The sequence below is a fragment of the Leopardus geoffroyi genome, chromosome C2 (assembly GCF_018350155.1).
Source record: "Leopardus geoffroyi isolate Oge1 chromosome C2, O.geoffroyi_Oge1_pat1.0, whole genome shotgun sequence".
NCBI classification, from domain to species: domain Eukaryota; kingdom Metazoa; phylum Chordata; class Mammalia; order Carnivora; family Felidae; genus Leopardus; species Leopardus geoffroyi.
This window is the reverse complement of record NC_059333.1, coordinates 69,424,820-69,446,447: the sequence shown is the minus strand read 5'-3', so window position 1 is coordinate 69,446,447 and position 21,628 is coordinate 69,424,820. Positions and strand designations below refer to the sequence as shown.

General features: G+C 44.0%; 1 protein-coding gene and 1 long non-coding RNA gene across 5 annotated transcripts in view; one reads left to right on the top strand and one right to left on the bottom strand.

Moving 5' to 3' along the window:
* The window catches only part of MYLK (myosin light chain kinase), a 280,888-nt gene that overhangs the window by 121,969 nt on the left and 137,291 nt on the right, over positions 1-21,628 (top strand). For all 4 annotated transcript variants that reach the window (XM_045502294.1, XM_045502293.1, XM_045502292.1 and 1 more), the window contains one exon: positions 20,449-20,656. In XM_045502294.1, the coding sequence (XP_045358250.1) occupies positions 20,449-20,656 (208 nt within the window). The remainder of the gene's footprint in view (positions 1-20,448; positions 20,657-21,628) is intronic.
* On the bottom strand, positions 4,149-6,460 carry LOC123610986. The gene is made up of 2 exons (XR_006718368.1): positions 4,464-6,460; positions 4,149-4,373 (listed from the first exon to the last, which is right to left on the bottom strand). It is a non-coding gene; the product is annotated as an uncharacterized LOC123610986 (long non-coding RNA).

The window sequence follows — 21,628 nt, the reverse complement described above, 5'->3', positions numbered from 1 at the left end:
TTCCAAACTGTTAAGGTAGCCATATGCAATCAGCATGACTATGCTAATCTTATAAGAAAGAAAAATGAAGATCAGATTATTACCCTCACATCAGTAACATTTAAAAATTTAACTTTTCCCTACTCTCATAAGTATTAGTAATCACTTTAATTATTAACACACTTTAATCAAAGATATTACATTTTGGGGCGCCTGGGTGGCGCAGTCGGTTAAGCGTCCGACTTCAGCCAGGTCACGATCTCGCGGTCCGTGAGTTCGAGCCCCGCGTCGGGCTCTGGGCTGATGGCTCAGAGCCTGGAGCCTGTTTCCGATTCTGTGTCTCCCTCTCTCTCTGCCCCTCCCCCGTTCATGCTCTGTCTCTCTCTGTCCCAAAAATAAATAATATAAAACGTTGGAAAAAAAAAAAAAAGATATTACATTTTATTTTACATTTGCTTGCTGCCTTTAAATTAAACATTTCTTTGTATATTTGGCTGCCTCACGAACTTCTTGGTAATATCCTTTACTTTTCCCATTATGTGTTCTTTTTATTTAGACATATAGACATTTTATATATGAAGAATCTCCACCTTTGTATTCTGTATATAATTTAGATATTTTTAGTTTGATTACCTTTTAATTCTGGTCATGGCTTTACTTTTGTACAAAGGTTTAAATTTATGTAGTCACATATCTTAAATTTTTTTTTCAATATATGAAGTTTATTGACAAATTGGTTTCCATACAACACCCAGTGCTCATCCCAAAAGGTGCCCTCCTCAATACCCATCACCCACCCTCCCCTCCCTCCCACCCCCCATCAACCCTCAGTTTGTTCTCAGTTTTTAAGAGTCTCTTATGCTTTGGCTCTCTCCCACTAACCTCTTTTTTTTTTTTTTTCCTTCCCCTCCCCCATGGGTTTCTGTTAAGTTTCTCAGGATCCACATAAGAGTGAAACCATATGGCATCTGTCTTTCTCTGTATGGCTTATTTCACTTAGCATCACACTCTCCAGTTCCATCCATGTTGCTACAAAGAGCCATATTTCATTCTTTCTCATTGCCACGTAGTACTCCATTGTGTATATAAACCACAATTTCTTTATCCATTCATCAGTTGATGGACATTTAGGTTCTTTCCATAATTTGGCTATTGTTGAGAGTGCTGCTATAAACATTGGGGTACAAGTGTCCCTATGCATCAGTACTCCTGTATCCCTTGGGTAAATTCCTAGCAGTGCTATTGCTGGGTCATAAGGTAGGTCTATTTTTAATTTTTTGAGGAACCTCCACACTGTTTTCCAGAGTGTCTGCACCAATTTGCATTCCCAACAACAGTGCAAGAGGGTTCCCGTTTCTCCACATCCTCTCCAGCATTTGTAGTCTCCTGACTTGTTCATTTTGGCCACTCTGACTGGCGTGAGGTGATATCTGAGTGTGGTTTTGATTTGTATTTCCCTGATGAGGAGCGATGTTGAGCATTCTTAAATCTTTTTTTTAACGTTTATTCATTGTTTTGAGAGACAGAGAGAGCCAGAGCATGAGTGGAGGAGGGGCAGAGAGAGAGAGAGACATAGAATCCAAAGCAGGCTCCAGGCTCTGAGCTGTCAGCACAGAGTCCAACGCGGGGCTTGAACCCACAAACTGAGATCGTGACCTGAGCCGGAGTCGGACGCTTAACTGACTGAGCCACCCAGGCACCCTTGTAGTTACATATCTTTATGGGTTCTGCCGTTAGTGTCAAGCTTGGGATCTCTAAGATTATATCTGCATTTCTTTTCTTTTTTTTTTACTTTTAATATTTTATTTCAACCAAAATGGATGTTTCTATGTATAGTGTGAGGCAGGGATCTGACTAAAATTTTTTTCAAGTGATCCATATTTAATAATCCAATTTTTCCCATTAATTTGAAGCCACTTTTATCACATACTAACGTCTCATGTATAAAATTTGTTTTAGGATTTTCTGGACTGTTTTACTAACCACTATGTATACTCTTGTATCAGAACCAAAATGTTTTTTTTTTTTTTTTTTTTAATTTTTTTTTTCAACGTTTATTTATTTTTGGGACAGAGAGGGACAGAGCATGAACGGGGGAGGGGCAGAGAGAGAGGGAGACACAGAATCGGAAACAGGCTCCAGGCTCTGAGCCATCAGCCCAGAGCCCGACGCGGGGCTCGAACCCACGGACCGCGAGATCGTGACCTGGCTGAAGTCGGACGCTTAACCGACTGCGCCACCCAGGCGCCCCCCAAAATGGTTTTAATTATTATAGCTTTTTAACATTTCCATATCTAATAGCATAATCCCACTGATTACTTTGAAACCAAGGGCAAAGTACTTTTCATTATTGATTCAAAACATACGTTGTTTAGAAAGTTTTGAAACTGTCATTATATGGGAACTTTGCACTTACTAAGTTTATTCCTAGATGAAGTGTGTGTGTGTGTGTGTGTGTATGTGTACTTTTTCTAACTGGTAATAGTTACTACATATGAAAACAGTCTTACTTTTTGAGTAGTTAGTTTATAACAGGATAAAGCCAATATCAGAGATATATGTGTAGACTTTAATGCTTTTATTATTGAACAAAAAAATACTAAAAATTAATGAACCATGCTTTCAACTCATAAAATCAAAGAATAGAACAAACTGAAGAAAAACAGAAGCAAGATATTTATATAGAAGAAGTAAGTTCATTATGAAGTAGGAAAATGATATTAATTAATAAATTTAAGGACTATTCTTGGAAATATGACATAGGTAAACCTAACCAGGCCAACCAAAGAAAAACACAAAATGTAGAAATGAGACTCTAACCACTGATCTGGAGTTGACAAAAATGACATTTTCATGTTTAACTTTGATAATACACTTGAAAATCTTGAAAGAAACAGATTTTTCGAAGAAAATAGGAGCTGCCAAAATTGACTAAAAAAGAAATTGAAAACGTGAAAAGTTTCGTGGAAGAAACTGGAAAGGTTGAGGAAATACATCCTGAAAAGATGCTAGACCAGATAGTTTCGTGAGTGAGTTTATGAAACCCTTCAAGGAATGCATCATTCTAAGCTCTGTATTTGTAGCACAAAGGTTATTTATGTTGCAAATGGAATATTTCTTTCATGTCCTCTCTCACCTTAATGCATTCAGTTCCATTAAATTCTTAGAAAACTGGGACTTGGGTTGGAAGGTATCCCTGACTGACAACATCCCAGCCAGATGGTTCTCTAGCCTCCTTATGGACGCTTGTGCAGATGGGGATCTACCATGTTACATTTATGTTATCCCTCCTTGTATGAGCCTAAATCTGCCTGCCTACATGATGGACCCATATATCCCTGTTCTGTCCTCTGGAGCTGCACAACACAGAGAGTCTGTTAGATAAGAGCTCTTCATATATTAAAAACAGATACGCTCTTATTTGGTGTGTTTTATTTCAGGCTAAGTATATCTACTTCCATCAGTTAATCTCTATGTTCCTTCAGTAAATTTCTGTTGAACACCTACAAGGTGCCAACAGGGCAGTGACCACTTTGCAGATCATGAGCCCCTTCCTCAGTGTTCCATTAATGTGTGGCACTTGTATCTGGTGGTCAGGCTGAATGGGACTGCCTTCTCCTTATTTGGACACTGTGCTTTGTTAGTGGCTTGAGAGTGAGTAACATTTAGGAGACTTTGGCCCAGCTCCTTTTACACGTGAGCTACCACCACCTCAGATTTTGCCTAGTTGAGGATTTAGAATCTTCACATGACTTGTTCTCTTTTCATTTCTATTTATTTGGACCTTTGGTCCTTTAGAATGTTGATTCTGTTAGCTAACATGTTATGCTCTGCAGCTCTCTGGGGGCCAGTATTGATGCCAACTTCAGTTCTCCTGAGCAAACTTGTGTAATCTTCATTCAAGTAATTAATAAAAATGTTGATGCAAGGGAGAAATATGGAGTCCTGGGACCTACCAAAGAGACTGTGTCATTAATTTAAAAATACATATTATTGATCACCTAGTGTGTGCCAAGCAGAGTGCTAGCAGTTGGTGATTCATCGGTGAACCAAACCATTATAGTTCTTTCTGGGGGAAACAGATACAGCCTATTGCTGGGACAAATGAGAGTAACCGTGCATAGAATGAATGATACAGTGTGATAAGACCCTGAAGGAAGAACACACAGTGCCATGAGAACATAACAACAGCATGACCTCATTTGGGAAATCAAGAAAGGTGTCTCTGAAATGACACTTGAGCTGGGAGAGAAGAGAGATCAGCCAACCATCCATCCACTCAGTAGTGGATTTAGTAGTCATGCTGGGTATGGAGAGAACTTCAAAAGAGGTGTAATGTCTAGTTCCCCCTCTTGAGTAACTCACAGTCTTACAGGGAGTGGTGCCAAATGTGCCTGGAATAAACAAAATCATAACCTGTGTTAGTGGTAAAGGTGCTGTCATCCCAGATTGTTGTGAGCCATTCTGACTTAAAGTATTCTCACTTTTTCCAGTAAAGTCATCCAGCTATCCTTGGAGTTCCAATATTTTGATGTTGAAACTTTTATAACACCGACTCCTTTTTGCACCTGGAGGCTGCCCATAAATCACTTGTCAGATAATGCGTCCTGATTCTATGGAAAATATGGTCACCGTGCTTGCTGTGGGGCAGAAAGAAATATGAAAGGTGATGTAATGGCGATTGGTTGCCCCAGATTTTCTGAAATAGGCCTGATTTTAAACGGTCCGTTTTGAGATCAGATAAATGTCTGCTGGCTTTAAAAATGTAATCCCTTTAGATAATAGTGTAGGTGCAGGAAGTTGGGAGGTGGGGGAGATCACAGGGGGCTGGATAGTTGGAGAGGCTTTCTAGAGAGGGAGGGAGTGGTCCTAGGGGAGTGGCAGAGGGGAGGGATGGAGCATCTTGGACTTTCTCCTCACTTGGTTCTACCAGCCGTGCACATTGCTAGGGTGTCTGTCCTACTCACCTAGCAGTGTATGGTGTGTGCTTTTGAAAGGGCAAAATTAGGAGGGTAAAGCTGATGTGTGACACATCCTATATGCAAATATAAAAACTATAGTTATCTCCTTTTGCAAAAGGGAGGTAACAGAGAATTGGTTGTATTGGCATTTAGCTCTGACTTTGGGATATTTTTCTGGGCTTTATAAATAATTACTACCTACTGAGAGACGGAGCTCTGTCTCCAGTATCCAATCTGCAGGTGTGTTTGGAGAACTAGGCCCTCTTGTGGCCTGGGGTCAGGAGTAGCAGTGGTCTGAGCCCAGAGTGCTCTTAGGGGTCTTTGACTTAGAGCAGGCCTTGGTGAGTCGTGCAAGTCAGACTTCCCTGTGTTCCATGGGTCTTCCCCTCAGATGACCCAGCAGGGCAGTCAGAGCCGAGAATTCTCTCTGCCATGGCCCGCATTCGTGGCTTGCACCCTGGTGGCAGATCCTGCCAGGGGCAGCAAAATCAGTTCAAAAGAAGCTGAGTGAGGGCCAAAGCAACATTGGTTTTTTCCATTTCTCCTTGTCCAGCAAAAAGAAGGAAAAAAATACCGACTTTGGAAATGGGACCCTGGCCCTGGACCCAGCTGTGAGGCTCTTAAAACAGAAAACGGCTTTGGAATAAACAGTGCTCTCATGCTTGCGTCCTGCAGCTCTCTGGGGGCCAGGAGTTCTGGGGCCCCAGGCGTGCCCATTCCTTCTAGGCTGTAGACTGGCCTGGCTCCCCTCTGTCTCCGGGGCAGGAACCCCCTGACTTGTTCAGGCTGCAGCAGGCTTGGTGGACGGGGCAGGGAGTGTTACAGGAATTCCCAGAGTCTGGGGGCTGCCTGAGAAGGTGAGTGGTGTGGGTAGAAGGAGCTAAGCTTTTCTGGAATAACGTGGGCTCTCTAGGGACATAACAAGTTTACAGATCCTTTTCCCATACCCAACCTGAAGATGACCTTTTTTAACAAACAACAGAAAGTATGAACCAAGCAATTTCTCAGGAGCCCCCAGGACCACTCCCAACAGTCGGCTTCCCCCCAAAACATCCCACCAGCACATTCTTCCCTAGAACTTGCTTCTCCTGCCACTTCCTGCCACTCCCCAGGGGACCAACCCCACCCATCTTTACCTCTTCCCCACCCCTCTTGTCAGGCCTGGAGGTGACTATGGCTGACTTGCTTCATTCAGTAAAGGCCTTATGTAGGGTGACCCTGGTGCCTGCCAGCGTGTCTAACAGCTGCTTGGACGGCACCCGGAATTCTCTCAGCTGGTTGGCCTCAGCAGTTACCTACACTGAGGTGGGGGCAAGCCCTGCCTGCAGACTCCTTAACCCACGTTAGTAACAAGAGCTTTTATGTAACGGTGGCACTGTTTTTATTTGTTCCAGTTCTCTGTGACAAGAAAAGGAGAGCAGATGCTCCAGCTTTCTGTAGATGTCTGTTCACCATCCTTCTTGGATTAGGGATGTTCTAGGGGTTGGGGAAGAAGGCCTATTTGGGCTGCAGCGCCCCCTGCATAGCAAACCTTCGAGCTTCTCTTACAGCAATCTTGGAAATGGACTGGCTGTGAATCCCTCTCTACCAGCTGGGGGTTGTTTAGGCCAAAGCAGGATCCACTGACCCTGTTCACCGGCTCTGGGGGTGTAGGAGGCACCTAGACTTCTAGGCAATGACTATAGCTGCCATTTGCAGGGCTGGCCTCCTCTGGGGACGAACATACTTGGTACCAGCATGGGCCCCAGTCCCTCAGCTGGGCTCCAGTCCCTCTGGATCCCTGAGGATCACATAGGCGAAAGGGACATTGGCAGGTTGGGGGAGGGGGAGAAAGTTTGAATTTTGTTTTGACTAAATAACTGGGCAGCATTTCCCCTCCATTTTTTCTAGATGCTTCTTCAGAAATAAATTTCAGTGGCTTGGACTGGGAAGTCTAAATCTGCTTTAAATGAGTGTTTTGAACTAGGATTCAAACCCCTCTGATATTCCCCTGCCCCCAACATGCCCCCAACACACACCCAGTGAAGCACCACATGCACAGGCATGCTCACAGTAGGACCTCATTTGAGGGTCTTGGCAGTTGTTTCTTCTCTCTTTCCTGTGTCCCCTGGAGTCCTGCCCTGAAATTCCTGAGCTTGTGTAAGAACTTCACCGCGGACTAGATCAAGCCAAAATAGCTGCCCTGGTTATACCGGAACTGTCTGTGGAGGGACATTCAGAGAACTGGAGGGAGCCCCAGGGCTCTGCTGGCCTGCACCTGCACCGCCCCGCCTGGGATCCTCCTTGGTTCAGGAGTCACCTCTCCTGGCCCATCCCAGCATGGGGTCCCTAAGGGGCTGCCAGAAGGATCAGCAGAGCTACTGGGGACCATCTGGCTTCTGGTAAAGCTTGAATGGCTTGTTCTAGGAACCCAGCCCTTTGAGTCGCCCAGCCCAGCTCCCTTGGAGCACAGCACTGTGTTGAGAGGTGGCCTGGGATTCCTGCTGTAGTAACCACAATGATTCTCCCTCTCTACATGCTCCCACAGTCCTCCACACAAGCCTCTCTCAGGGCGCCGCCTATGCTCTGACAGGCTGTGCACCCTTGTCATCCAGCACACCGGGAGCCACTCCTGGCTGGAGAACTTGCTGTGTTCATCTTACTGCCTGGCCCAGAGAGAAAGCCTATGTGGGTAAGGACAGAGTGAGGCAGAACTAGGCAGGGACCAGGTCGTGCAGGGCCTTGTGAGCCATAGTGACTGGATTTTATTCTAGTGCAATAAGAAGCCGTTGGAAAATTTTTAAATAGAGAAGTAACTTTGGTCTCAATTACATTTTTTAAACTTTTATTTCTTGATTTTAATACTTAAAGCTATTGTGTTACAGGCAATGTAGTGTTTGGCAAAGGGATACACCTATAGGTATTTGAAATAAAACAGAATTCAGAAATAAGTCTACATACATATGACTCATTGATTTTTTTTTTTATCGTGTAAAACATACATAGCATAAAGTTGACCATTTTAACCATGCTTAAATGTCCCATTCAGCGGCACTTAATGCCCCCACCACCCATTCTCCCAAACTTTTTTCATCTTAGAAACCTGAAATTCTATACCTATTAATAATAATTCCACATGCCCCCTCCTCCTACCCCCAGCAGCCACCGTTCTGTTTTCTGACTACTCTGGGTACCTCCTAAAAGTAGAATCAGGCAGTATTTGTTCTTTAGTGACTGGCTTACTTCATTCAGCCTGATGTCTTTAGGGTTCATTCATTGTATTGTGTATCAGGATTTCCTTCCTTTCTAGGGCTGAATAATATTCCATCCTATGTGTGTACCACCTTTTGTTTTATGCATTCATCTATTGATGGAAACCAGGGTTGCTGCCTTCTTTTGTCTATTGTGAATAATGCTGCTACGAACGTGGTTGTGCAAATAACCATTCAAGTCCTGGTTTTCAGTTCTTTAGGGTTTATACTCACAAGTGGAATTGCTGAATTATATGGTAGTTATATTTTTAATTTTTTGAGGACCCCCCATACTTTTTTCCACAGCAGCTACGCCATTTTACATTCCCCCCAACAGTGCGCATCCCCCCACAATGTTCCCCCCAACATTTCCCCCCAACAGTGCACGGGGCTCCAGTTTCTCCTTGCCAACACTTGTTATTTTCTGTTTTTTTTTTTTTTTTTTTAATAATGACCATCCTTAAAATGTGCTTTTATAAAAAAGAAAATGGAAACTTGTAAAATTATGGCAACATAAACAAAAGCAGATGAGAGAAGTCAACAGGTTGATGGACAATGGAAAGTGAATAGATGACTGACTGGCTTTGGCTTCAGCATTTTGTGTTGTGCAGTGCCTGTGGTTAGGGGAATGGACAACAAGAAAAATAAGCTAGGTTGTGCCAGAAAATTCCTAAAGGGCTGAGGAATTGGAGGCATCAAGTACTTTCAAAGCCTGGGTTGTGCAGTGAAGCTGAAAACTGGAGGGTTGATTAAAAGTCTAATAAGAATCAATTAGGCCTGGATCCCCTCCTGTGCTCTGTGCACCAGACCACTACTCCTTCTCTACACTCTGAAAGACCAAAGGTTCTCTATGGAGAGACTGAACCTGACCAACTCTCAACTCCTGGACACAAGGCCCAGCTGAAGCCAGAGGTCTACGGGCAAGTCAGTATACTAAATAAGAGCCTCATGGCCTTCCCTCACTCCCAGTGCTAAATGCTGGTAGACAGATGTAATTACCATGTCCCCATCACCACCATCAAAGCAGCAAATGGGAAGATTCTTCTTTGTGGAAACAGATCATCTCGAGAGAGAATTTCCACAAAAATTGTGGGTTTTTGCCACTTTACTGGGAGGCCCAACAAGTTGCCAAGGCCCCACCTGTGTGCATGGAGCTTTTTAATTTCTTCACTTATACATATGAACATCAGTGGAGGATCATCAGATGTTCAAGGGAAGCCTCTGTTAGGAAAGAGACGAAAAGAACCAAGAAAGGAACCAGATAGAAATAGAGGCCACAAAAAACAGAAAACTTTGAAGAAATTTAATCTCCCCTTAGAGATAAGATGTTGCTTCCATTAAACAAGAAGAGGCCATTATTCAAAACAGCTTTGAAAAACTGAAAAAGAAAGAGTTTTTTGAAGTTAATGATAGCCAAAATAATAACTTTAATAGACTGGAAAATAAAATTGAGCATATCTCCTGGAGAAAACAAAAATAAGGAAGAAGGAAATAAGTGAGAAAAAAAAGAAATGTAGAGGATCAACTGGTTGGGCTAGTGTCCAACTCATAAGAGTTCTAGAAAAAGAGCATTAAAAAAAACACGGTGGAGCCAGAATTGTCAAAACACAAATTCCTAAAAATCAAAAGACAAAGTTTACCAATAATGAGAAGACTATTAGCAAAGATCCAATATGAATGAACAGAGAAGGCACCCACACAGGGCCGCCTGGGTGGCTGAGATTGTTAAGTGTCAGACTTAGGCTCAGCTCATGATCTCCCAGTTTGTGATTTTGTGCCCTGCATCAGGCTTTTTGCCGTCAGCACAGAGGCTGTTTGGGATCCTCTATCCCCCTCTCTCTTTGCTCCTCCTTCTCTCTCTCTCTCTCAAAAGTAAGTAAACATTTTTAAAAAGAGAGAAAACACCCACACAAAGGCAAATCTTCATGACATTTTAGACTGTCAGAGATAAAAGGGAAGATTCTAAAAGTTTAGAAGTAAAACATACATACACACATGCGTGTGCGCAGCACATCAGAGATGAACGATCGGTGTGGCACTGTACCTGTCAGTAGCGACACTGGATGCCAGCGACATTGCTTTCAAATGCCATGAAATACTACCTTCAAAATGTTGAAGAAAAAATTTTTTTCCATTTAGAATTCCATTCCTAGATGAACTGTAAGTTGAGCATAAAGTTAGAATATTGACACTCAAAAATGCCAGGTTTAAAAAACCTGAAGGTTTAACCTTCTATGCATTCATTCTTAAGAAACCACTGGAAGAGGATATATTCAGTCAAAATGTTGATAGACACCAGGAAGTGTCCAAGAGATGGGGAAGGACCACTATCCATCAGGCTTAGAAAGCATCCAGTTAAATGGGAGGAGGAGGACAAAATATTCCAGGAAGGATATCTCCAAAGGAGAACAAAATCAAAGCAAGTGGTGAATTAATTATCTGATGTGTTTGATCATTACTGAGAAGAAGTTTATAGTTCTCCTAAGGAGTTGAGGTTCTTAAAAAAGCTAAGAAAAACAAAAGTATGGCAGTTATTAACCCTAGAAAAAATGAAAAGTTCAAAACATTTAATTGTAATATACTCTGCAACTGGACAGTGAGCAAAGTTGAAATGAAAAAGTACTATACATTGACATAAAAAATGTGTGATGTTATTATTGGAGGTTAGGGGAGGTGTTTAAGGGGGAGGGGGATTTGAGAGCTAAAAGCTCAGATTCCATACAGAGAAGTTAGGAAATAATTCCCAAGATTAAAAAGAATAAAGTAGTAGTTATGTATGGCTGTTGTTTAGAAATATGGGAGAAAATACCAGAAGAAATGGCAGCAAGAGTTGAAGATGATTCTCTAAAGGAGGTAGAAATTGGGGGTGGGAGGGGTGGAGCAGAGGCTTGCTTTTTTGTTGTTGTTGTTATGACTTCTAGTACCAACCGATATTTTGGTCATGTACGTGTATTGTCTTGGTAACAATAAAACCATTAAAAAAAAAAAAACATGTTTGGGGAAAAAAAAAAAAAGCAAAACATGTTTGATCGTGTTTTTCTGCCCGACGGGCAGTCAGACACTGACATTGAACAAGAAGCAACTTTTGACTCCTTACCCGGCATGATTCTCTATGCGGATCAGGATACTTTGGGGCAACTGGGGCCTGGAGAGGACATTCTGCCATAAAGTAGCAAGCTCCTATGTCTGCTCTCTGCCCCTTGTGCCGGGTGTTTTCTGACAGTATTGCAGAGACACTTTCCTGGCCATATTGATGTAGACAGCCTGAAAGGTCCACTTTCAAAACCCCACCTGCTCCCTCCCTTCCTCACACAGCCTGCCAGCTGGGAGAATCCAGGCAGAATGCACGCTTTGTGTGGTAACGTGTATGTGGAGCAGGTGTTGGGTCAGAGGGGCAGCCTGGAGAGACTAAAAATTGGAAATCAAGCCAAGGGGACCGAGTCAAGAGGTTTTGGGGTGGTTGGGACCCTCGGCTCGTTTTTGCCCACCTCTGCTTTTAAACGGAATACTTCATATTCTCAGAGAGTCCTCATGATACAGGACCTTTCCGGTATGACCTGTGGCCAGTTTTAGAGTCTCATGGTATCTGGGCTCTGCTCTTTGAGGGGCAAGGAGGCATTGCCAAATGGTCTGTGTATTGTTTGGGGAGCAGTCCCGAGATGCATCTGTTCTGCCAGTGAGGTACGTCTGTCTCTCCTTCCAGGTCCAGCCACGACTGGCTAGAAACTCCAGATTTATTACCCCAGATTTATTTCCTTTCTGACACTCACCCATGCCCTTGAAATTCCAGGCCTGCATTAGTCAGTGAGGCAGAAATCAGGGGATAGTCTCTGTCTCCAGGGTCCACGTGGTGTTACAGGAGTGGAATGGTGGTGCAGTGAAAAGTACAGACTGCGTGTTTGTTGTGAGATGTGCTCTGTGATGCTACATAAGAACAGTGATCGCTTCTCAAGTAAATATAATAAGTCCATTCAACTAAAGCAGAAGCTGTTCTCAAAGTATTAGGTTTTTATCTAATTGAGAGTGTAACACCTTGAGGGTGTCTTTAAGGATGTGAGTCGTATAGGACGAAGCCCAGCAAGCCTGGAGGTTTACAAGTATGCATGTTTCTTAGGGCATTTTCACACTGTCAATAAAGCTGGAAGCTGAATGGGTTCTGGGGTACCTTATTATGAAGAATAATTTACTCTGAGGAGAAGAGAGAGATCTAACTTGTAGACTTTCTTAATGTGCTTATCTCATTTGATCATTAACTTTTCCATGCAAGTGGATACTGGTATCATCCCATCGTACAGCTGTGTAAACTGAGGGCCACATAAGTTAAATAACTTGGCCCAGGTTAGGCAGCTGGTAATCGGTGCAGACAGCATTCATACACAGATGTGTCTGATTCCAGAGACTTGTATGCCTTCCCAAATTAGGACTCTTGTTTGCAAGTGACAGAAACCACCTCTACCTGGGCTAAGCAAAAGAGATCAGTTGTCTTATACAACTGAGTGAATCCTGAGTCCAACACAGTTCAGTCAGGCAAGGTCTCCATCTCTTTTCTTCACTGTGCGTGTAATGTCTTATTCAGCAGGTGACTTCCTCCTCTTGGGTGGGAGCAAGGACACAGGGGTGGGGATGGGAGAAGAGGATAGCTGTAGATAGCTTCAGGCTTGCATCTTCCCAGCTTGAGATCTCTGTGAAAAGAGACAGCTTTGGTCTCCCTTTATTCTAACTTAAAACTGCAGTGAAGAGCTCTGGTTGGCTGGCTTGGATCATGTGTCCATTTTTGGAGCCCAGGCACACTGGCCAGGAGGCAGCTGACTGACTGGTGTTCCCACCGTGTGGTAGGCAGAGGGGCATGGGGTGTGCGGCTTACACTGGGGAAGGTGGGCAGGAGATCTCGAGCAAGTCAAACAAAACCAAGCCACAGCACATATTTGTTAAACTCTCTGCAATGGCACATGCCTCCTGTTAATATTTTAATATGTCTGAGAGCATATCTCAACCCAGTAGCAGAAATGGAGAGCTCCTGGGCGAGCCTCATCAGCTGGAGAGGCCATGTCCTTGAAAGTCATCATGAGAACGAGTAAACCGAGAACCCCAGGGCTTTGTGAAGAGAGGCTACTGGTAGGGCTTAATAACCCTGCAGCCACCCCGGAGCAACTGGGAGTTTAAACAGAAGGGCACTTGCTGTCATAAGGAAACTATGAAGTTACGGGAACTAGGAGAGCAAATATGTAAGGAGTCCTGGTTACACTTAGGATTTTGTTTCTTTGTTGGACTGCTTCAGGTGTTTTTAGGTGTTTGTATCATTAAAAGGGAATCAAATAAAAAAAGTTGCATGCATTGGTAAACTTGATTTAGATAAAGGAAAATAGATTTTTTTTGAAAGATTCTGAAGGGCCTGAGGTGTAACCCAAGGCTGCCAAGACATCGCCTGCCTTGTGCTCTGAGTGGGATGAAACATGAAGTTCTCAGACTTGCACATATAGGGGTGCAGGGGTGCCCATGTCTTGGGCCATGGAACTTGCCATAAAAAGTGGAAGTGGCTGATCACAGAGGGAGACTTTCGGCATCTGTCCCTGAAGACATATGTGGCATTTGCTGAGCCACTTTGAGGAATGGTTCTTTACATTCTGATTTTATTTCTCATGGAACCACTTTTGCCCTCACTATTTCACCTTGGACTAGGGGCAGGGTGTGCCAGAATTTCAGCTTCTCACTAACTGCTGTTTTTGGCTAGTCTGATCTCTTCCTGATGGATTCTGTGTGTTCAGTTAAGGCTTTTGACTTTTGGCAACGGGATTATTCGAAGTGACTGCCTGTCTATAGGGCTGTGTGCCAGTTGCTAACACAGACACAGACCCCCAAGCTTGGTCATGCCATGCCCGTAGCTCACCCTTCACTCTTCACCCTCATAATACATCCATGATGTCAGTTTTATAGACATTTTTTGTGGTTGAATTTGTTTGGGGTGTTAATGTTTTCATTCTCCTTTCTGTGTATCATATGCATTTATTTATTATCTGAGTGAGCTTATACTTGGAGTTGGGGCAGAGGATTCCTCTTCAACCAGTTCCTCGGCACCATTGGTTTATTTCCCGTTATTTTTTAGTTTTCAAATCACCAGCCCTGACCAAGTAATTTATCATAGGGGAACTTGTTTGTTACGTAAGAAACAGCCTTGAAATAGGGTAAGAAGTTCAGAATCTTGTGTTGCAGGCAGTCAGGGAATTATAAGCCGGTAGACAGTCATGTTGCAGAGTCGGTATTGTCCTGCTCAGGGGAGAAACTTCCGCCTAACAGGTTTCTGAAATGTCCATCTGCTGGGCTCAGCCATTCCCAGCATCGATTCAGTGACTCAACGAGATTCCAGTGGATAGTCTTGGGTAACCCCTCGAGTCTACTGTTCCCAGCCCCGAAGTTTTTTAGCTCACGGCTCATGGCTTCTTTTGTCTACCTACCTTCTCAGCTCTCTAGCATCCCACTGGGCGGCCTGTTTTCACCCTGGCCTCAGTGCAATCCTGGTTTCTCTCCTCTTGGTCTCCCTCCATCTCCAACAGGGGCGGACTCTCAGATACATCTCCTGCCTGACTTGGCTGATAACATCAGCCTTCAGTTGTGTGGGCTTGCAGTGTGCATGTGGAGACAGGCCTGACCAGAAACAAAGGACTTGCAGGAGATCATCAAAAACAGCAAAATCACCCCCTGTCTACCACTCCCCAAGCTAAGAAGACAGACATGTTGCCCCGAGTCTTGCCAGGGTTGTGGAGACAGGGAGCTTATCGCTCCTCTGGCCTTAGGCTGTGGTAGGCCATGGTAGCCTGTCCTGAGCACCTTGGAATAGACTGAAAGCCCTTCACACATGGCAGAGAAAAATCAAGAGTCTTAGTGCCTTTAAGAATGTTTCATTTTCGGTCATTAAGTAAATTTCAAAACAGCACCAGCTTTTGAAAAAAATGTCTCTCGAGTATAACAGGTGGGTGTAACATAGCAGCTGAGCAACTGCCTGCTTTCTCCTCATCTCCCAACACATACAGAATGAGCCCCCATTCCCTCTACAGGCCTTTTGAGGACATAAAGGTTCGTGAGGACATTTTATGGAACTGGAGCACAGTTTTACTATTTTAAATTATTATAGGGGTTATAGTTATTCTATCTTTATTTTTATGACAAGTTGTTGGTTATGCTCTTGATTTATTTGATCCCAGGCTTTTGTTCAAGAACACAACCTCCAATTAAATGTGGTTACTGTGGCAAAAATATGATTCTCCTTAGAATGACCCTCTGTGGGGCTGTTTCCAAAAACTCATTATGGTGAAAAGGCAAGGCTAGCTGTTCATGTTCGTGAGCATGTCTCCTTGTGGTCACTTGGTTTTCCTGTATGGAGGATTAGAGGGTAGGAAGGCTGTGGGCTGGACCCAGAGGAGACTAGAGGGAGAGGCAGGAAGCTAAGTGGGTCACTATTCAGAAACATACTATCTCACAAACGGCCTTAGGTATCAGGAGCTGTTTTCTCTTCTGTGGAAGAAGGAATACAACCTGAAGAGGCTAGGTAGCTAAGCCAGTCCCAGGACTCAGGCCTCAGGTCTCAAGCTGCCCTCCCTGTATCACACTGAATGTCCTGGGGGGGGGGTCTTGGGCACACGTATGGCACTAATCCAGTCTATCTTAGACTGTTCACATTGCCATAACAGAAATACCATAGACTTGGTGGCTTAAACAACAGAAATTTATTTCTTACAGTTATAGTGGCTGGGAAGTTCAGGATCAGGGCACCACTAGATTCAGTGTCTGGTGAAGGCTTGCTTCCTTGTTCTTGCTGTGTCCTCACATGATGGAAGAGGTGAGGGAGCTTTTCACTATCCCTTTTCTAAGGGCACTAATCCCATTCATGAAGGCTTCAATTTCAGGACCTAATGACCTCCCAAGGGCCCTATCCTAATACTATCACATTGGCAGTTAAATTTCAACTTATGAATTTTGGAGGAACACAAGCATTTACTCTATAGCACTGCCCGATTGTTACTCTGGGGGAACACCCAAGACTTGTTTTTGGCCTGGCCATATCTTTTATGAACTCTTTCACTTTTTCTCAAAGTGGAGAGCAGATATTACTTTAATGAGAGATTCAGGGTCTATTAGAGAAAGAAAAGACACTTATCAGTGCTTTAGGTTCTACAGTATTTGTCCTACCAAAAACATGAATTTACAATGAGGAATAGAAAGATCTCCACTTAATGTGCCATTTACTGACTAATCATCTACTTCTTTGGGCCTCTTTCCTCAGCCCTTTGGACTTAATAATATGATTGGCTTTGTGTGCTGTGTCACTGACACTCTTGGAGCCCTACCCAGACCCCCTTCCCCAGACCAGTATACCCATTCCTAGACACTGTGTTGGCTAAGGGTTCACAGATGGGATTCCCTAAGCCTTTATTTTGGGTTCTGCTTCTGGATACTCCAACCCAAGACACTTCGCTCTTAGTGTTGCAAGAATGAAATGAGATTCTGTATGTGAAGGCCCTCTAAAAACTGAAGTATCAGTGGGTGTTTAGTGTGACCTGGGACCAAACTGCAAAATTTCTAGCCGTGGGTTCTTGGCTGAAGGTTCGTGATGAAGGCAGATAAGGCACCCAGGGAAGGCAGGGCTGTTGTCTTGTATCCCAAAGGTGTGAACCCAGGCTTCTCTCTTTTTCTCACCCAGGAGTCCAGGATAGTGGACAGACAGTAAAAATGGGTTTACATAAAGCTGATTGTCTTTAAGTAATGTTAGGTAGTGGTGGAAGGTTTTTCTCATATTAGGAAGATAAGAATTGGAGTTGCAAATCATTTAGACCTTGGAACTGAGCAAGGTCCCAGAAATCCTTGTGTGTGCTTCAGGTGCAAGGTGCTACAAAAGTCCTACTGCAAACTGCAACTTTCTAAGAGGTGCCAGTTTCAGCATATTTAAAAATTCCTGGATATTTATTTTAACAGGACATTTCAGGGGTAAATTGGCAGAGGAGGAGAGGGTGGTGTAGAAAGCAAGAGGAACATTGAAAGAGGGAGCTGAGTCCCTGAGGTCTAGAATACTTGCAAAGTCCCAGTTAATCATTGATGCCCCAGGGCCTGATGGGCCACCAGAGGTGGCCTGGCTGCAGGGGGCCAGAGTACTTGCTAATGGAATGCTAGCGATGCCTTTGGTGCAGTTAATGATTTATCTCCTCCCATTACAGTGTTCTGCACTCCCTTTCTGTGACACTGTCAGGAGGCTGTCTAATCATCTTCTGGAGGTTAGGCTGGCTGTGTCTAACAGAGTGGAGGAGAAGACCATGGTGGTTTGCAAAATCACTATAGTACTTCCAACGGGCTGGGCTTCCTTTTGTAGGAAAGAGTGTCTTTCATTAGTTGTTTCCTAAAAATATGTTTTAACAAAGTAATTGTTGTCTGATGTTCCTTTGTGTGAACCTTTGTGCCAAGATAGCGTCACAGGATGATGTGATTTTATATGGGTACACAACGTTTATCACCATCAAAGTTGCATAATGTTTATTTGCAGAGTGCTTTTATTTCCATTGCTAGATTTAAGTACCTTGAGGGCCTTGACAGATTAATGAATGTTTATATATTCGTTATACATGGTAATATAAAAGAAATACATATATTCATTAAAAAATTTTTTTTCTACTTCACAAAGGCCAGCTATGTTACTTGCAGAAATACGAGAAAATAATTACTCAGTAAAGAAAAAGAGGAGAGACCCAGAGATAACCACTGTTAACACTTTGTTTCATATTATAATAGATGTCAGACCTTATCTGTCCAAGTGAATGTGGCCCCCTTCAGCACCATCAACCTTACAATAGGACTTGAGGGGCACCTGGGTGGCTCAGTTGGTTGAGAGTCTGACTGTTGTTTTTGGCTCAGGTCATGATCTCACCGTTTCTGGGTTTGAGCCCCAAGTCGGGCTTTGCGCTGGCAGTGCAAAGCCTGCTTGAGATTCTCTCTCCTTCTCTGCCCCTCCCCCACTCTCACTTGCTGTCACTTTCAAAATAAATAAAGCTTTAAAAAAAAGAAAAAGACAGGGGTGGCTCAGTCAGTTAAGCATCCAACTTTGGCTCAGGTCATGATCTCATGGTTCGTGACTTTGAGCCCCGCGTCGGGCTCTGTGCTGACAGCTCAGAGCCCTGGAGCCTGCTTCGGATTCTGTGTCTCCCTCTCTCAGTGCCCCTCCCTTGCTCTCTCTCTCTCTCTCTCTCAAAATTAAAAACATTAAAAAAATTAAAAAACAAAAGATAGGACGTGAGTGTTTCGGTGAAGCTGTAGTGCCTTCAGACATTGTTTTCTGCTTCGGGGGGAAGTGACTTCAGAATCTGAGCATTCCCTCACAGATACTCAGTCTCTGTCACGAATATGGTTTAGATTTCAATGAGAGAGGGATTTTTTGTTTCCAGAAATTATAGATAAGATGGGTAGGATTGATTTGAAGTTTTGATTTTGTTTTTTTGTTTTTTTGCGTTTTTCATGGAGGCCAGACTACATATTAGGGAGGATGGGGAGGCAGGCCTTGTGAGGTTGATAAAGTGGCATTGAAGGGATGACTATGGAATAACCAGAGAGGGGATTATTCACGTTGGGGCTTTTTTCTCTGTGATTCCAGGCTTCCTTTCCTAGGAAGACATTTGCATGCTGGCTGCTGAGAAATGGGTTTGAGGATGAATTGATGGCTGGATGCCTGGGAATGGAAACGAGCACAGTCCAAAGACAGCTCCTGAAGCTGTTAGCATGGTTGTTTCTGCATTGGCATGCTTAGGGGAGTCGCTGTGTTTGGATGCCAATGTGCAATGCATGTACCTGCTTTCCCCCTCTCTCCTTTGTACCGATATAGCATCTCTTTGACCTTGCTGGGGATGTGAGGAGGATTATTGCTATAGGTCATTGAAAGCTCTCTTTGTAAATGCAGTTTGGGGTCATCCAGCAGATTGTGGTTTTGTCCCATCCATGTCCATTCTCTTTTGTCTTGCAGTGGATGCATGGGTAGGAAAAAAAAAAAAAAAAAAAAAAGCTGTTGCTACCACCAGTTTATAATGCAAACAGTTTCTTTCTCGGGAGATTTTTGTGATGTCTTCCATGCATTTTCCAGTGCTAAAATCCCTTAATTCTGGGTCCGAGGCTGTGCATCGATGGGCCGGTCTGAATCCTGCTCCTCCAAAGATGAGTCCATTCTGAAGAGCCTGTTGAGTTTCAGGGGTCGGAGGGCCCTTGGGGAAACTTCTTTCTCTGAAACTCAAGGTGACTTCTTTTCTTGGAATTTGTCCCTCTTAATCTTCCCGTCTTTGGGGAAACATCTCTCTCTGAACAAGTTACTATAAGGCTACAGGTACTTAGGAAAGTGCTTACCACTTGGCACTCAATAGATGTTGGCGGCTGTTATTAGAGACAGCCGTCTAGAGCTGCACAGCTCCATGAACACATCAAGCAGAAACACATGTGTTGTTGTAACTTTTCTAGTACCGCATTAAGAAAGTGAAAAGAAGCAAGTAACATTCATTTTAACAATATATTTTACTTAACATGTCAAAAAATACTATATTTTCTATGTGTAATCAACATTTTTAAATGATCAAGATAATTTTCCATTCTTTTGTTCGCACTAAGTCTTCAAAACTGGAGTGTAATTCACACTTATGGTGTAGCTCAGTTAGGACTAGCCCTGTTTGGAGCGCTCCGTTGCCATGTGTGGCTAGCATGGCTACCATCCCGGGTGACTCCAGTGTAGAACCTTGCCACTCAGGGTGAGTTCTGGAGACCAGAAGCATCAGCACCATCTGAGACCTTGTCTGAACTGAAGAATCTCTGGCTCCACCCCAGACCTAGAGAAGCAGAATCTGCATTTTAACAAGTGATTTATTTGAATATCCAAATGGGAAGCCCTGGTCCAGAATGCCCAGGCTTAGTCCCCACCCCCTGAAATTTTGATTTAATCTATCCAAGGTAGGAGCTGGGCACTAGTATTTTTTTAAAGCTTCCCCTGGTGATTCTAATATGTAGCCAGGCTTGAGTCACTTGCATAGTGGGCTCTGGAGCCAGGATGCCTGGCTCTGCCCCTTTCTACCTGTGAGGCCTCGGAAAATCTACCGAAAGACTCTCTGTGCCTCGGTTTCTTCATGCCATGAAAGTAGTATCTGCTCCAAGGGATGTTATGAGGATTAAGTGGTTAATACGTGCAAAAGCACCCAGAACAACACCAGGCACATAAGAAGCACTCCTTAAGTATAAGCTCTCACCCTTTCTTCTTTTCCTTGAAGGTCCGGGGTTACCCAGAGCCCCAGGTGACGTGGCACCGAAATGGGCAACCCATCACCGGTGGGGGCCGCTTCCTGCTAGATTGCGGTATCCGGGGGACTTTCAGCCTTGTGATTCATGCTGTCCATGAGGACGACAAGGGAAAGTATACCTGTGAAGCCACCAATGATAGTGGTGCCCGCCAGGTGACAGTGGAGTTGACTGTAGAAGGTGAGTTTCAGGAAGCGAGAATCATGGTGGGAGATGAGCTGTCAGTCTCCCCAAGGCCTGCAGCTCCTGCTTCTGCCCCTCTCAGGCAGAAGAGAAACCCACAAGGGAAAGCGTGCTGAGCTCTGAACTCAGGACCTTTTAGTCTAATGGGGGAAATGTGGTTCCTGAGAACAAGGGAGGCATCCCAGGAGACACGGTCAACCTCACATCACCTCACTTTTCTGCTCTAGCCTTCCTATGGCTTCCCCTCACACTGAGACTGAGGCCAGACAGGCCCCACCTGGCTCTCCAGACTCATCAACCACTCCTGGCCAGGCTCCCTCCACTGTGGTCATGCTGTCACCTCCCTGCTCCCCACCGCCCTTGCTTCGGCAAGCCTCAGGGCCTTCCCCTGCCGTTCCCTGTCCTCCTTCAGGTCTCTGTTTCCAGGTCCCCTCCTTAGAGGACCCTTTCTGACCACCCTAACCCCAGAACTCTCCATCTTCCCACTCCCCCTGAACCTCTAACTAGAAATGCTAGGAAGAGAAGGACTTTGTATTGTTTTTGCTGTATCTCTAGCATCTAGAAAACTTCCTGGCATAGGATAGGTACTGAAATATTTGGAGAATGAATGAGCAGTGTTTCTTATCATCATTATAAAGTAAGGCTTGCTCATTTATAAAAATTTTGTGAAACTCAGAAAAATATATAGGAGATAAACATACCAATGTGTTAACACTAATTATTTTGTCTTCCTTTTCCCCTCTGTACTTAAAAAATTCTACCAACTTTATTAACTGTGAACTTCCAGGAAAAACATTGACCATAAGTAAAACTGTTTCTTTTGCTGCTAGTGTATCCCGCACATGCTGAAGCCCCTCCACTGAGGAGAACATTTCCAGTTCAGGCCACTGGCTGCTGCTTAAAGGCCTGATGTCTGAAAGGACGTGGGGGTTTGTCAGACCCTCAGAGTTATGACGAGGCTCCCTTGAC